The sequence below is a fragment of the Pongo abelii genome, chromosome 13 (genome assembly GCF_028885655.2).
Source record: "Pongo abelii isolate AG06213 chromosome 13, NHGRI_mPonAbe1-v2.0_pri, whole genome shotgun sequence".
In the NCBI taxonomy this organism is placed as follows: Eukaryota; Metazoa; Chordata; class Mammalia; order Primates; family Hominidae; genus Pongo; species Pongo abelii.
Window position 1 is genome coordinate 100,152,080 of NC_071998.2, and position 16,122 is coordinate 100,168,201.

A 16,122-nucleotide genomic window follows, 5' to 3' on the forward strand; every position below is an offset into this window, starting at 1 on the left:
TTCGGGAGAAATTAAGTAGCTTTCAAATTACTCTTTTATAAATTCATCAGTGGCTTGAAGGGATTGCTAAATATTTTCAATTATATGGTTAACTTACAATTGATATTATATTGATATATTGGTATTATATTGATATTATATATTATAACGATAACACTCTCCTGTAGTGTTATTCAAAAGTGTGAAGATGGGCAGGGCATGGTGGCTCACGCCTGTAATCCCAGCACTTTGAGAGGCCGAGGCGGGTGGATCACCTGAGGTTAGTAGTTCGTGACCAGCCTGGCCAACATGGTGAAACTCCGTTTCTACTAAAAATGAAAAAATTAGCCAGGTGTGTTGGTGCGCACCTGTAGTCCAAGCTACTTGGGAGGCTGAGGCAGGACAATTGCTTGAACCCAGGAGGCAGAGGTTGCAGTGAGCCGAGCTCATGCCATTGCATTCCAACCTGGGCGGCAGGGCAAGACTCCAACTCAAAAAAAAAAAAAGTGTGAAGATTCATAGAGGTATCTGGACAGATCCTTAATGATTCACAAATGTCTATTGGGCCTGGGAAAATGTCTTACTGGCCACTATGAAAACACTTTCCCAATGTACTCACACAGGTTTCCTAAGAGCAACAAATGAGAGGAGCTGTTTTGGGGACAAGGTAGAGGTACTGGCTCAGTCCCAGCCTCCCTCAGGAGACATGGGGCCAGAAACACAGGAGTCACCTTAGCTGGGCTGTACTCCGGCCTTACACCCCTACAGCCCCTGAACTGAGCTCCTTCCTTGGAGATTCACCGCCTCAGCCTATCACTAACTCCCCTACTCACTCAAGAGGGATCCCTCAGCAGAAACCAATGCCCTACAGTTTAGACTGGTCTGCCTTCACCTTCCTGGGTAAAGGTTAATCTCTATCACCTACTACCTACCAAGAGAACAACCCTGATTAAAAACAACTTAGTTTAGCCTACTGGGTTTCTCCCAAGTAAGCGAAGGGATAAGTGCAACTGAGAACCATTTCAGTGCCATCTCCTAATGAGGGTCCTGAGGCACAGGAATCAACAGGCTTGAGACAAGTCAGGAGAAAGCAGAAAATGAGCTCCCGACTAACAACTGCCGAAGACAAGAATCAGGATGTACAACAACCTCATTTTCTTTAGAGCTCCACTAAGATGATCCTAATCTGTCTAATTTACCCACCAGCTTACGAGGCACATCCAGCAGAAGTCAAGGGACTATATGGGCCATATAAAACCACACCAAGTTGGAAGAAAGGACATCTGGACTTATTCTTAACTGTATCTTCTCCACTAGGAGTGTCTACATGAATCCTCCACAAGGTCAATTGCCCTCCTCCTGACAGAATCCACTGAGTACTGAGAGATGCAGGAAACCATTATCATTTCCTGCCGACACCTACTATTTCCAATCCCATCCCCACCTATCTGCTGCAAAAGAATCAGACCTTCCATGAATCACCAAAGTCTAAGCAGCTTCAAAAAGCCTTCCTTGGCCGGACGCATGGCTCAAGCCTGTAATCCCAGCACTTTGGGAGGCCGAGGCAGGTGGATCACGACGTCAGGAGATCGAGACCATCCTGGCTAACATGGTGAAACCCCATCTCTACTAAAAATACAAAAAAAAATTAGCCGGGCGTGGTGGTGGGTGCCTGTAGTCCCAGCTACTTGGGAGGCTGAGGCAAGAGAATGGCGTGAACCTGGGAGACGAAGCTTGCAGTGAGCCGAGATCGCGCCACTGCACTCCAGCCTGGGTGACAGAGCAAGACTCCATCTCAAAAAAAAGAAAAAGGCCTTCCTTTTGGGAGGCCGAGGCGGGTGGATCACTTGAGGTCAGGAGTTCAAGACCAGCCTGGCCAACATGGTAAAACCTTGTCTCTTACTAAAAACACAAAAATTAGCCGGGCATGGTAGTGCGTACATGACAGTAATTCTGGCTACTAGGGAGGCACAGGAATCGCTTGAACCCAGGAGGTGAAGGTTGCAGTGAGCCGAGATCACACCACTGCACTCCAGCCTGGGTAAGAGTGAGACTCTGTGTCAAAACAAAAACAAAAACAAAAAAGCTTCCTAAATGGAACATTACTCAGCAATAAAAAAGAACAAACTGATACACACAACATCTTGGATGAGCTTCAAGAGAATTATGCTAAGTAACAAAAAGCGAATCTCAAAAGGCTGCATGCTCCATGACTGGATTTACGTATTATTCTCAAAATGATTTTATAGCTATGGAGAACTGATTAGTGGTTGCTAAGAGTTAGGGAAATCTTGAAGGAGAGGGTAGAGGGTGGGTGTGGCTGTTAAGGGGTGGCACGAGGAAGCCTGCAATGCAACAGTTATGTACTGAGTGTGTTGACAGCTGACATGAAGCTACATAGAGGATGACATCTGAAGGTCAGTGTATCATAGCGATGCCAATTTCCTGGTTTTATTGTACTGTAGTTATGCAAGATGACAATACTGGAGGGGGTGGGGTGAAGAGTATATGGGTCTTCCCTGTATATGTTTTTGCAACTCCCTGTGAATCTATAATTATTACTTCAAAATTTCAAACAAAAGACAAGAAAACCTTTCTTCTACTACCTGATCTGGGGCTGCTCAGATTGTCTGCCTTTGACACAGTTGCAGAGAGAATGCTGCTACTATTCAAAACCAGTACAGAAGGGCTCTGCATTGACTTCCAGTACAGAAGAATGACCCAAAGAAAAGGAGCCCTCTGGATGTGAAGGCTGAGGCTGAGCCCTAGAGGACAACATTTGGTAGGTCTATCATCCCATGAAAGGCTCTATCCACTTGCCTAGATCCCAGATGGCTTCTTCCTAAAATCCCATACCTGATACATGTTGGTTCCTACTTTTTCCCACCCTTTTAAAATGTATTATATCCAAAGAGCCAGAGGACAGAAGACCTCACTTCTTACTTCAAAGATATATGGCCCCTAATTTCCCACCCTCCCCGCTCCACTGAACTCACAGTATTTATATCCATACCCATTCTCACCTGCTTTCCCCAGCTGTTCCATTTGTGCCATGGATTCATCTCATGCTTCATCCTCAGAGAAATGCACTAAGAATTATCTCTCTCCTAATATTTACAACCCCTTCCACTCTACCAGTTCTTTCCCTGGAGCATACAAACAAGGCTTCTCCACCTTAAAAAATTAAACAAAACTGCTCTATACCTCCTTCCCAGCTACGTTCCATAGGCAAACTTGGGAAAGAGCAGTCTATACCTGCATTCTCTACTTCCTCGTTCCCAATAATTTCTCAACACACTGCAATCTAATGGGCTTCTGCTACACCAATTAAATGAACTGTTCTTGCAGTTGCTAAATCCAATTTCACTCTTAGAAAATTTCTGCAGCAATTCGACATTGCTGACCACTACTACTTTCTCAAAATGTTCTCTTTCCTTGGTTTTCTTCTTACCTTTCTCATAGCCCATTCTCATTTTCCTTTGTCAACCTATTGTTTTTTGCTCACCCTTAAAGGCTTAAGATATCCACAAGGCGCACCTCCAGACATCCTCTCTGTACCTTAAATACATTCTTTATGCTGATCCTTCTCAAAACTCAAGATCCAACCCAGACCTCTCATCTGATTCCTGGACTTACACAGCAACTGCCCATTTTTTAACTTCACCCCATCTCTCCTGAACCGCATACCTACATAGTCAACAGCCTACTGGATGCCTCTACTTACAATAGTCACCTCAAACTCAACAGGTAAACAGGTGAATTAGTTTCCCTACCAAATCTGCTCTTCTATTTCCTGTCTTGGTGAATCCACCATCACTCACTAATTTCCAAAGCTAGAAACATGAGTCATGCTAGATTTCTTTCTCCTATATCCAATTAATCACCAACTAACCCCCTTAAGACCTTATAAATCTGTCCCTCCTGTTCACCTCCAGTGAAACTGTCTACAGTTCAGGGCTTGTTCAGGGCTTTGTCACTTCTCATCCGGTTTACTCTAGAAGCTTTTGTCTCAAAGGTTTACATCTTGTATACCTTCAATCTTTTCTCTACAAAGCAGCTGAAAAGCCTGTTCTAGAATGAAATCTGATGATTCTACTTCTCTACTTATATCCTTAATCAAAATAATAAACATATCTATCACTCCTAAAAATTTCCTTGCACCTATATGTATGTCTTCCCTAGAGCTCCACCCCAATCCACAGGCAACCATTAATCTTACTGTCACTACAGATTAGTCTGTATTTCCTAGAACTTTAAATAAATGAAATCGTACCATTTGGGCTTTTTGTCTGAATTTTTTCACTCAGCATACTTTTTTGTTGTTGTTTTTTTGAGACAGAGTCTTACTCTATCACCCAGGCCGGAGTGCAGTGGTGCAATCTTGGCTCACTGCAACCTCTGTCTCCCGAGTTCAAGCAATTCACGTGCCTCAGCCTCCCAAGTAGCTGGGATTACAGGTGTGTGCCACACACCCAGTTCGTTTTTGTATTTTTAGTAGAGATGGAGTTTCACCATGTTAGCCAGGCTGGTCTCAAACTCCTGACCTCAGGTAATCCGCCTGCCTCGGCCTCCCAAAGTGCTGGGATTACAGGCGTGAGCCACCCACCGCACCTGGCCAACATACTTATTTTGAGAGTCATCCATGTTGGTACATGTATCATTAGTCCATTTTTTTTTAATGCTGCATAATATTCCACTGCATAAATATACCACAATTTATATTTCAAAAGAAATATACTTCTTTTACGAAGATTCAAATAGGCCAGGCACAGTGGCTCATGCCTGTAATCCCAGCACTTTGGGAGGCTGAGGAGGGAAGATCACTTGAGCCCAGGTGTTCAAGACCAGCCTAGGCAACATGGTGAAACTCCTACAAAAGATATAAAAATTAGCTGAGTATAGTGGCTCATGCCTATAGTCCCAGCTACTCAGGTGACTAAAGTGGGAAGAATGATTGAGCCCAGGAGATCAAGCCTGCAGTGAGACATGATGGTGCCACTTTAATCCAGCCTGGGTGACAGAGCAAGACCCTGTCTCAAAAAAAAAAAAAAAAATCAAATCAAATATTATTCTAAATCAAGTTCAAGTAATGTCCTAGGCAGGTTTTATATAAAAGAATAAAGTAGAGGCAAAGGAAAAAAATCAAGTTAAATCTCAACTTATAAGCCTAAAACTGGCAGAATATTTCCTGACTTATGACTGTCTTGAGGTTAATAAAAGTCAGGTCATACAATGTGTCATCAAGTTGTTAGGTAGATAACACAACTCTGCTGAACATCCCCCACAAAAACTGAAAACCCTTCTTCCAGAAGCCAAATTTAAACACGTACACAGAGATCCTATAAAACAGAAGTTGGCAAATTTTTCTGTAAAGGACTAGAGAGTAAGTATTTTAGGCTCTGCAGAACATATAATCTCTGCCACAGCTACTCAATTCTGTTTGTCCTTGAAACTCCAAAACAGCCAGAGAAAATATGTAAATGAGTAGACACAGGTATGTTCCACTAAAACTTCATTTACCAAAGTGTTGGGAAAACGGCTTGTAGGGTGCCTGTATAAACTGGCCACAAAAATATGGGACAGTAAGTTGTGGAAAACCACAAGAGGCCTCTGAGTAGGAAAGCCTCCAAATTGCCATCATGCTCCCATACTCAGAGCGAGACCTGCTCTCTTATCTGTAAACACTGCGTTCAAGGAGAAAGACACTCCTTTGAAACACTGGCATGTGGACAGACGTGCAGGCTCCTAGTTAAGCCCGCTCCCACTAGCTACTCTCCAATAAGTTAAAGATATGCTGTTTGAGCACAAAGGAGATTCATTTAAACCGCTATTGCTATAGATTACACCTATGATGTACTGCCTTCCTTTCACTGTTTTCACCCTGAACGTGTGCTTTTTAGATCTAAGTGATTATACTCAATAAATAGTGTGGAGACCAGAGCTCGGCGCCTTTCGCAGCCTCCATTATGCAACTGGCCCCGACTCCCACCTTTATGAACTCTTAACCTGTCTCTTCTCATTCCTTTGTTGCCACTGGACTTCAGGTACCCTACGGGTGGTGTTGAGGCTGGTCCCCAACACAAAAGGAGGTGGCTGAATTTGGCCCTGGGCCATAGTTCGCCTATCTTTCCTCAAAAATAATACAACATGGGAATATGTCAATAATTATAAAACTGGGCATGGTGGTGTACACCTGTAGTCTCAGCTACTCCAGAGGCTAAAGCAGGAGAACTGCTTGAGCCCAGGAGTTCAAGATCAGCCTGGACAACATGGTGAGACCTCATTTCTTAAAAATAAATAAATAAATAACATAAATTTAAAAATTATATAGAAAGTTGAGGAGTTACAGTTTCCATGTTATAGTGGAAACTTTCCTTCAGTTGATCAGCAGCAGTGGTTATAAATGACTCTGCCACTGGGGGATTATTATCTCAAGTTCCTTAACCTTTGATCTTGTTTCCTCATGTGTAAAATGGGGATAGTTTCTTCAATCTATCTCACACAGTCACTGTGAGGAACAAATGACATAAGACAGATGAAGTGCTTTGTAAATTATAAACATGCTGTAAACCTCAATTATAAAACATAAAGTATCATTTACCATGAATTTTACCTAAAATCCTAAGCACTTTCCTCCCACCCTCTGTATTACATGCCATTCTTCTTCAAAAATGACAATATTTATCAAAGCTCTGGCAAACCCTATCTTTTATCTTCCAATGCAGCTGCATCAATGAAGGTCACTTCGTGCAAACAGATGTGAAACTAGGTCATTCATCTATCTTCTTTTTCAAAACAATATTCTTACTTTGCCCACTCAGGGTGATTTGCTAGAGTTTCATTAATCAAATTACTTGTGACTTCAATCATGTGTACACTCTCTTGATGTACCTGTATTACAGATAAAGAAAGAAAAGAATCTCAGTAAAAAATAAACCCAATTTAACATTTATTTTTCTACTCTATTACTGGAACAATGCTTTGAGAGCCAAATAAATATACATCTTTGCTTTAATTAATTTAGAAACATGCACTGCAAAGCTACTATACATTATATCTAATCATACGCACTATGGGAAATAGAAAGTACATGCTAGCTCCCTGTTCAACACATTACTTAAGAAAAAAATACATAAATAGATATGTTCAAATACTTGACACAATTATGTACATACATTTCATTTGCATGAATATATCGTATAAATGTGTTTGTATATCTATGTAAGCAATACCAGCACTTTGTGAGCTAACAGGTTCATCATGCAGTGTGAGACAAACAGGCAAATAAGGAACTAAGGTTTTTGTTTTTTTTTTTTTTTTTTTTTTTTAGCCAGGTTCTCACTCTGTCACCCAGGCTTGCTGGAGTGCAGTGGCGCAATCTCAGCTCGATATAACCTCCACCCCCCAGGTTCAAGCGATTCTTGTGCCTCAGTCTCCTGAGTAGCTGGGATTACAGGCACTCACAACCACGCCTGTCTAATTTTAGTAGAAAAAAGGTTTTGCCATGTTGGCCAGGCTGGTCTTGAACTCCTGACCTCAAGGGATCTACCCACCTTGGCCTCCCAAAGTGCTAGGATTACAGGTGTGAGCCACTGTAAGTAAGCCGCAACTAAGTAAGGTTTCTGAGTAAAAAAAGCCAACAGAAGCTGCACCTCTGAATTTACCTTGCTCAATAACCAACAAAATGAGGGGGATAAAATGGGAATTAACCAGTTGAAAAAAATTTTTTTCACCCAGGACATCCAAACAAGGAAAGAAACATAATCTGATACAATTTGGAACTCAGCCATCAGGTAAAGAAACAAAACATTCTGGAGCACAACAGAGAGGCATAACAGCTCACTCCTAAACTGACCCCATCACCCAGGAGCCACACAGGTGAGCTGACAAATATATTATGATTCACCGGTAACAGGGAGAAAAGAAGCCACATCCTTATCCTTTTCTGATGACAGAGGTAAAGAAAGTGTAATGAGGGAGAAAAGGATAAATCAGAGGAAAGAGATCAAAGTCCCCCACCCACACCCACCCCTCATCTCTATCCCTTTCTGCAGTGAAAGTTCCACAGTATGCAAGGAATTGAGTGAGACGGTACAAAGACTGACGGTATTTTTCCATGGGCATGGGAATGAGATTAACCAAGTAGCAAAATCACTAGGGCAAGTCACATACCAACCCAGAACAGAACAGAGTCTAGATATCCTAACAAAGATACACAGCCACCTAAGCCATCAAGTGATACCACTTCCAATTCTATCAGGCCCCAGAAAAGTAGGAAGAACACAAAATACAAACTGCACCAAGACGGGGAAAACAAACTGATTTCAGACACAATGAGGAGATAATCAACTCAGGTGCAACGCCTAAAGAACAGCCAGAATGAATAAGGCCTGACACGTTCTTGTGAAGACTTAGGCTAGCATTTTGTGGGATATGGAAAAAGAGAGGGCTGTAAGCTAAGGGACATAATCTTACTTAGATGTTTAAAGTAAGTTTGGACGCTGTGTTGAAAACAGACTAAATGAGGCTAAGGAACAATTCAAGAGAGAATGGGGATAACTTTGAGCAGGGCAGTAGCGGTACTGAAAAAGAAATGACTGGATTTGAGACCTATCTTACATTAACCAACTGTTGGATGTTAAACGGGTTTTACATTCCCGAAATAAACCTCACATAGATATATTTTCCTTTTTACATACTGCAGGATTTAATCTGTTAATGTTTTGTTAAGAATTTTTTTGTCTATTTATAAGGGATACTGGTCTGCAGTTTGCCTTCTGTGAATGCCTTTGACTTTGGTATCTGGGCAATACTAGCCTCATAAAATGAGCTGACAAGTGTTACTTCTTTGCTAACTGAACAACATTGTGTAGAACAGGCAGTATTTCTTCACTACATGTTTGATAAAACTCATCAGTGAGATCATCTGGGCCTGAGCGCTTCTTGGTAGGAAGATTTTCAAACACTAATTCAATTTCTTGTCCTCATAGTGGGCTACAATTTTTCTATTTCTTCTTGAGTCTGTTCCATTTCTTCTCTACAAGGAATTTCTCCATTTAATGTTATCAAACTTGATGGCATAAAGTTGTTCACAATATTCCCTTATCCTTTTAAGATCCATGAGATATGCAGAGATGTTTCCTCTTTTGTACTTGATATTGGTAATTTGTATCTTCTTTCCTTTTTTCTTCATCAGTCTGGCTAAAAATTTGTCAATTTTATTGACGTTTTTCAAAGAACCAGCTTTTGAGTTTATTAATATTTTTACTATTGTTTCTCCTTTTCAAATTTCCTTGATTTGCACCTGATCCTTATTATTTCCTTCCTTTCATTTACTTTGGATTTAATTTGCTATTATTTGCTAGCTTCTGAAGGTGTAAACTTAGGTCACTGATTTTCCTTTTTCAAATATAAGCATTTAACGACATAAACTTCCAACAAGACACTGCTTCAGCTGCATCCCACAAATTCTGATACGCAGTGGCTTCATTTTCTTCCATTTTAAAATCTTCTAATTTCCTTTGAAATTTATTCGATTCACAGGTTTAGAAGTATGTTGCTTAAAAGACTTGAAACCAACCCAAATGTCCAACAATGATAGACTGGATTAAGAAAATGTGGCACATATACACCATGGAATACTATGCAGCCATAAAAAAGGGTGCGTTCATGTCCTTTGTAGGGACATGGATGAAGCTGGAAACCATCATTCTCAGCAAACTATCACAAGGACAAAAAACCAAACACCGTATATTCTCACTCATAGATGGGAACTGAACAATGAGAACACATGGACACAGGAAGGGGAACATCACACACCGGGACCTGTTGTGGGGTGGGGGGAGGGGGGAGGGATAGCATTAGGAGCTATACCTAATGTAAATGACGAGTTAATGGGTGCAGCACACCAACATGGCACATGTATACGTATGTAACAAACCTGCACGTTGTGCACATGTACCCTGGAACTTAAAGTATAATAAAAAAAAGTTAAAGTTCTTATTTTAAAATTATTAAAGGCTTTAACTAATGCTATATACACCACCCCCCCCAAAAAAAAGAAGTATGTTGCTTAATTTCTAAATATTTGGACATTTCCTAAATTTCTGTTACTGATTTTTAATTTAATTCTGTGTCAGGAAATGCTTTTTTTGTTTGTTTGAGACAGTGATCTCGCTCTGTCACCCAGCCTGGAGTGCAGTGGCGCAATCATGGCTCACTACAGCCTCTACCTCCAAGGCTCAAGCAATCTTCCCACCTCAGCCTCCTAAGTAGCTGGGACTACAGGAATGCACCACGATGCCCAGCTAATTTTTTAAATTGTTTTTGTAGAGCCGGGGTCTCCTTATGTTGCCCAGGCTGGTCTCAAACTCCTGGGCTCAAGCAATCCTCCTGCCTCAGCCTGCCAGGTAGCTGAGATTACAGGTGTGCACCACTGTGCCTTGCCTAACACTTCCAAATTTATTGAACATATTGTTTATTTTGGTGAGTATTCCATGTTTTCTTGAAAAGAATATAATTTCTAATTGTTAATTAGGTCAAGTTGACTGACCGCGTTTTTTAGTGTGTTTCGTTTTTGTTTTCTTTTGAGACAAAGTCTTGCTCTGTCACCCAGGCTGACATGCAGTGGCACGATCACAGCTCACTGCAGCCTCAACCTCCCGGGATCAAGCAATCCTCCCACCTCAGCCTCTCAAGTAGCTGGGACTACAGGCTTAAGTCACCATGCCCAACTAGTTTTTTCTATTCTTTGTAGAGATGGGGTTTTGTCATGTTGCCTAGGTTGGTCTTAAAACTCCTGGAGTCAAGGGATCCACCTGCCTCATCTTCCCAAAGTCCTGGGATTACAGGCATAAGCCACCACACCCAGCCGACTGACAGGGTTTTAAAAGGCTTCTAAATACCCTTATTATTTTCTAACTACTTATTCCCTCAATTATTGCAAGGAGTATTGAATCCTGAACTATAATCATAGATTTGTTTATTTCTCCTTTTAATTCTGAATGTTTGATTTCATGTACTTTAGAGCTCCGCTGTTGGGAGCATATACATTTATAACTGTTATCTTATGGCAATATTAACTCTTATCCATATGAAAAGTCCTTAATTTGCCTCTAGCAATATTTCTTTTTGACAATCTATTTTGTCTGATAATATATAATCAACTGCACATATTTTCTGTGGACAGTTTGCACAGTGTATGTTTTTTAATATTTTTACTATCAACCTTCCTGTGACTTTGAATTTAAAGTGTGTCTCTAACAGATACCAAAAGCAAGTTGGAACTTGCTTTTTATATTCAGTCTGACAATATCTGCTTTTTGACTGTTTAGTTGCTTCTCATGTAACCTAAGTATTGTCATGACCAGGGTTAGGTCTGCCATTTTGCTACTTGCTTTCTATTTGTCCCGTCTCTATTGGTCCTCTGTTCTTCCTGCACTGCCTTTTGTGTTCAGCAAATTTTAGTATACCATTTTAGTTCCCCTAATCTTTAGGCTATTTATTGCCTGCTGTTTAACTTATCTAAATCTTATCTCATCTTTTAATTTATCATAATCTACTTCAACTTAATATTAACTTATATCCAGGAAAATATTTTAAGAATTTCATACCAGTACAGTTCCACTTGCCAGCCCTCTTCTTTGTGCTATGGTTTTATATATACATAGCTCATCTATATATGTTATAAAGGCCACAACAGTGTTTCTATTTTTCTTTAAATAGTCATATTTGTTTAAATAAATTAAAAGAAGACAGGAGAAAATATAACCCACATATTTTCCAAGTGCTTTCATTCCTTTCTTTGGATCCAGATTATTTCTGGAGTCATTTATCTTCACCCCGAAGGAATTCTGTTAGCATTCCATATAAGTGCAGGTCTGCTATCAACAAATTCAGTATCTGTTTATCTAGAAATGTTTTCATTTTGCCTTTACTTTGAAAGAACAGTTTCACTGACTATAAAAGTATTGTTTGACAGAGATTTCTCCCTATGACTTTAAATATGTCACTCCAATGTCTTTTAGTCTTTGCTGTTTATTAAGAGAATTAAGTCACTAACTGCATTGTTCCCCTGTTTGTGATGTGTAATTTTTCTCTTGCTTCCTTCCAGATTTTCTTTTTATCTTTGTCTTTCGGCAGTTTGACTATGATGTAGCTAGGCATGGTTTTGTGTTTGTGTATGCTTATTCTACTGAAGGTCTGTTGAACTTCTTGGATCTGTTAATGTTTTTCACCAAACATGGGAAAGTTTTTAGCAGTATTTCTTCAAATAATTTTTTCTACCTTTTTCTCTTCCTCTTCTCATCTTCTGGGATGCCTATTACATGTCTGCTAGAATGTTTGATATTGTCCCACAGGTGTCTGAGGCTCTGCTCATCTCCAATTGGACTTGACACCAAAAGCACAGGCAACAAAGGCAAAAATAGACAAATTAAGCTACATTAAACCTAAACACATCTGTGCACTGAAGAATACTTCCTTCAAGAAAAGCTGCAGGTTTTACTGCCCATGCAAGAATGCCACCTGTTTTTACCTGTAAAGAAAAAGTACCTGTTTTTACCAGCTACAGCAGCAGCTTTTCATCAACGAAAGATCTCCTAGTTGCCTACCTGGTCATTTTCTAATGCTTTTAAATGGTGTTTTTAATAATTTCATGCTGTTTTATTCTTGATTTCTGTGGAAAGGAATTACCTGACTTCCTCACCCTGCTATTATCCCAGGACATATTAGTAAAGTGGAGCCAAAAAGGATTTTCTGGCAAACTGGATGTGGATACAAAACAAAGACATAGTCAAAGATGATCCTGAGACTTTCCATTTGAGCAAGCAGAAGAATGGAGTTGTCACTGAAGACCATGAGAAGAACAGACAAGTGGAGGAAGGTCTGGAATTCAGTCTCTGACGTTATATTTGAGATGTCCGTTAAACATTCAAGTAGATACTGTCATGGATGTTTCAGAGAATGACAGCTGTACTGGCCGGGAGAATGAATTAGATAACCAATAAGGTTCCTTCAAAAGCTCAGTTTGGATGAATTCTACACCCAGAAATAAATGGTTCAGTAATACTTGTTATCAAAGTTCAGAGAAGCAAAAGCTCACTGAAGCAGGGGATGAACAAACAAAAAGGACTTAAAAGATAAAACTGAGATGACTAGGCAAAAGATGCTATGCAAAGGGACAAAGAAGGAAAAGTAGAATAGAAGTGTAGAAGAGAGGAGAAAGGAAAAAAAAAGACCATACTAATGAAAGCTTTCTCTAATGAAAGAACTGGAATGTAAGATTGCACAGTAGCAGGTTTAAGCAAAATATGACAAAAACAAAGCCTCTAAATAAGTCTGCACAGTATATATACGTGACTATACATAATTAATATCCAAAGAACAGATAGGAACTATACAAAGACTGAAACAGAAATACTAGAAGAGGAGGTTTTTAGAAGCAAATAAGATAGCTTGAGGGTGTACTGAAGCTGAGACTAAGAATAGGACTTCCAAGCAGAGATGCCACTTAAGAAATAATGCAGTTCTTTAGCAAATTGGTTAATTAGATTATCAATTATAGTTACCAACATGTCTCTATGGGAACGAAAGGAATAAAAAAAATTTTGTATCCATGATTTCACATAAGCTTCACCAACTCCTTGAAAACAACATACCAAAATCTGGGTTGTGGAGTTCAATACGGTTCAGATAAAATAAAGATTAAAATGTACTATAAAAGTGGGGGGTGAACTCTTGTCAGACTTGATAAGCCTAAAAAAAATAGTAAGCGATATCACTATAAAGATAACATTTTAGGTGTGCTTTAGAGAATAATTTTCTTTGATGAGATGAAAATGGGGAAAGGAAATGTAAGCTGGAAGGACCTGGCAAGCGAGAAATAAAGGTGCTATGGTATATATCAGCAGAAGGATCAATGAGACAAGGATGGAAGGTGCTAATCAGCAAATTCTGATCTAGTGAAGAATACTAACTAGATTAGAATTCATGAGACCAGATCCCAATTCTCCTATTAAATTAAAAAAAAAAAAAGTGCCACTTGTTCATTATCTCACTTTTTTCATTCGTATTTACTCCCAAGGGTTTTGATAAAATAAAAATGCATGTAAAAGAGGTCTGAAAAGAAAATATACTAGGCAAATTCATGGCAAAATTAGTAATATACAAATCATAAATCCTTTAGCTATTGTACATACTTTTAAGTCAAGTTAACATTTTCCATGCTGCTTCTGCTAGCTTTTTATCCAGACTACAATTCTAACAATTAAGGGTTTATTAATGAGAATAATAATCACTGTACTCTACCTTTGCAGTCAGGAGTAGGGCTAAAAGAAGAGTTCCTATCACTAACAAAAATATGATGAAAATGCTAATTATTTTATCTAACATCTTCTCCAACCAGATGATCATCTGCACAAACATGAAAAAGAGAATTACTTATCTTTAAAGTAGAACTTTAAAAATACATATACTCAATTGTCATAAAGACAAAACAGGATCTTCAACATGGAAAGCAAATTATTGGCATAATAATTAAAGCAATAAAAGCTTTAAGCAAGTTTAAAAACTTCACAGTACTCATTATTGCTGTTGTTATATAGTTTATTACTGTCATAGCTAAGAAAAAGGCAGTCGATTTCAACATAACCTATATCTATGTTCAAATTCTCATACTGTCGGATATCTATGTTTCAAATTGTAATTTATAACCTGGTAAGTATTCTAAACAAAATATTGACAATCCATTAGCTGACCTAAAATCTTATGAAGCTGTATCATCAGTTTAACAAATACACACGACTTTAGCAAAAGTATAATACAGATAGTATTTATAATACTTATAATACAGGCATGGACTAAAAAATACAGATAAAATTGGAGCAAATTAAAAGAGGAGTTGCATTCAAAATATTTTTTCCATTTGATATCATTAGAATTACAAAAGCAGTAATAAAAAAATCTAATGTTAAGGCAATGATAAATAACAAAGGTAACAGTTGCCCAAGCAGCGAGGGGTTGGGAGGTGAATGCACAATCAAGGAGGGGCACAAAACAGGCTTCAGGTTAATTTGTTTTTTTAAGGGGGAAGTCGTTGGTAGATAGTCTTTACATCTTTTTATGTTTGAAACATTTCATAATACATAATAAAATGCTTTTTAAAATCTGATATTCTACTTGAAGTTTCTATTCTTCTGAAAACATAAGCTTTATGACATGACTATAATTGATATAATCAATGTAGTAGCTGTTTATCAATAATTAAAACTGTGCTTTCCCTAAATGCTATCTGACATTGTCTTGCTATAACTTCCCTCATCTTTCACAACCACAAATAATCCTACATTTTAAACAACTTGTGTTTTCAGAATATATACTTGATAGATTGCTAGAATTCCTTTCATGCAAAGCTACCATCTAACATTTCAAAACTACATTTAACTAGATTAACAACTGCTGAAACACCACAATGCACTGCTCAACCCCAAGGTGAGCAACAGCATTGCTAAATAAGTTATTCTTAATTTAGATCTGATTTATGCTCTCCAGTGAATTAAACATCCAAAAGCAAAGAATGTTGGTTAAAAAAACAACATGACTTCTGCAGCATTTACTTTCACTTGACGTTTATAAGCTTGTGCCCCTCTTATCTGTTTTTCATCAAGGACACTGTCACTAAGAGATCAATGCTAAAGTGAACTCAAAGATAAAAAGTTAATCTTTAATCTTGACAATTACAGCTTCAAACAGAAGAGTTAATTTTCACTGCATGCTACCAAAGCATCAAAGACAATGCAGAGACTAAAAAAAAGGAGTAACAGGCTTCTAAGATATGGAAGGTCAGATGTCATATTCTGAAGTTAAATTCTAAAATCAATGAAACTGAAAACTTTCACAATCAGAAACCAATTGAAAACTAGTTATCAAGGCAGCTTCCTGAGGAAAGAGCTAGGTTTGTATCACTCCTCTTTGTATCTCCAAAATCTAAGTGCTTGGCATGTGGTAAGCATTCAATTACTATGTGTTTGAATAAGCAAGCATAAATAAAATAATTTCAGAATTAAGACTATACTTGTATCCACAAACTACAATTTCTAAAAATAATGTAGAGCCTCTATTTTTTTTCAGAAAAGTCATATCCTG

At 38.7% G+C, this 16,122-nt stretch overlaps 1 protein-coding gene and 1 long non-coding RNA gene across 3 annotated transcripts in view; one reads left to right on the top strand and one right to left on the bottom strand.

Moving 5' to 3' along the window:
* TMEM245 (transmembrane protein 245) overlaps nucleotides 1–16,122 on the bottom strand; it is a 98,612-nt gene that overhangs the window by 42,959 nt on the left and 39,531 nt on the right. The window contains exons 7-8 of one of the 2 annotated variants that reach the window (XM_002820078.6): nucleotides 14,287–14,391; nucleotides 6,788–6,870 (exon numbers count right to left, since the gene is read on the bottom strand). In XM_002820078.6, coding sequence (XP_002820124.6) covers nucleotides 6,788–6,870; nucleotides 14,287–14,391 — 188 coding nt within the window. The remainder of the gene's footprint in view (nucleotides 1–6,787; nucleotides 6,871–14,286; nucleotides 14,392–16,122) is intronic. The other variant, XM_024252091.3, reaches the window with a different exon arrangement.
* Nucleotides 2,605–14,287, top strand: LOC129047985 (uncharacterized). The gene is made up of 3 exons (XR_008509937.2): nucleotides 2,605–2,761; nucleotides 7,717–7,857; nucleotides 12,339–14,287. It is a non-coding gene; the product is annotated as an uncharacterized LOC129047985 (long non-coding RNA).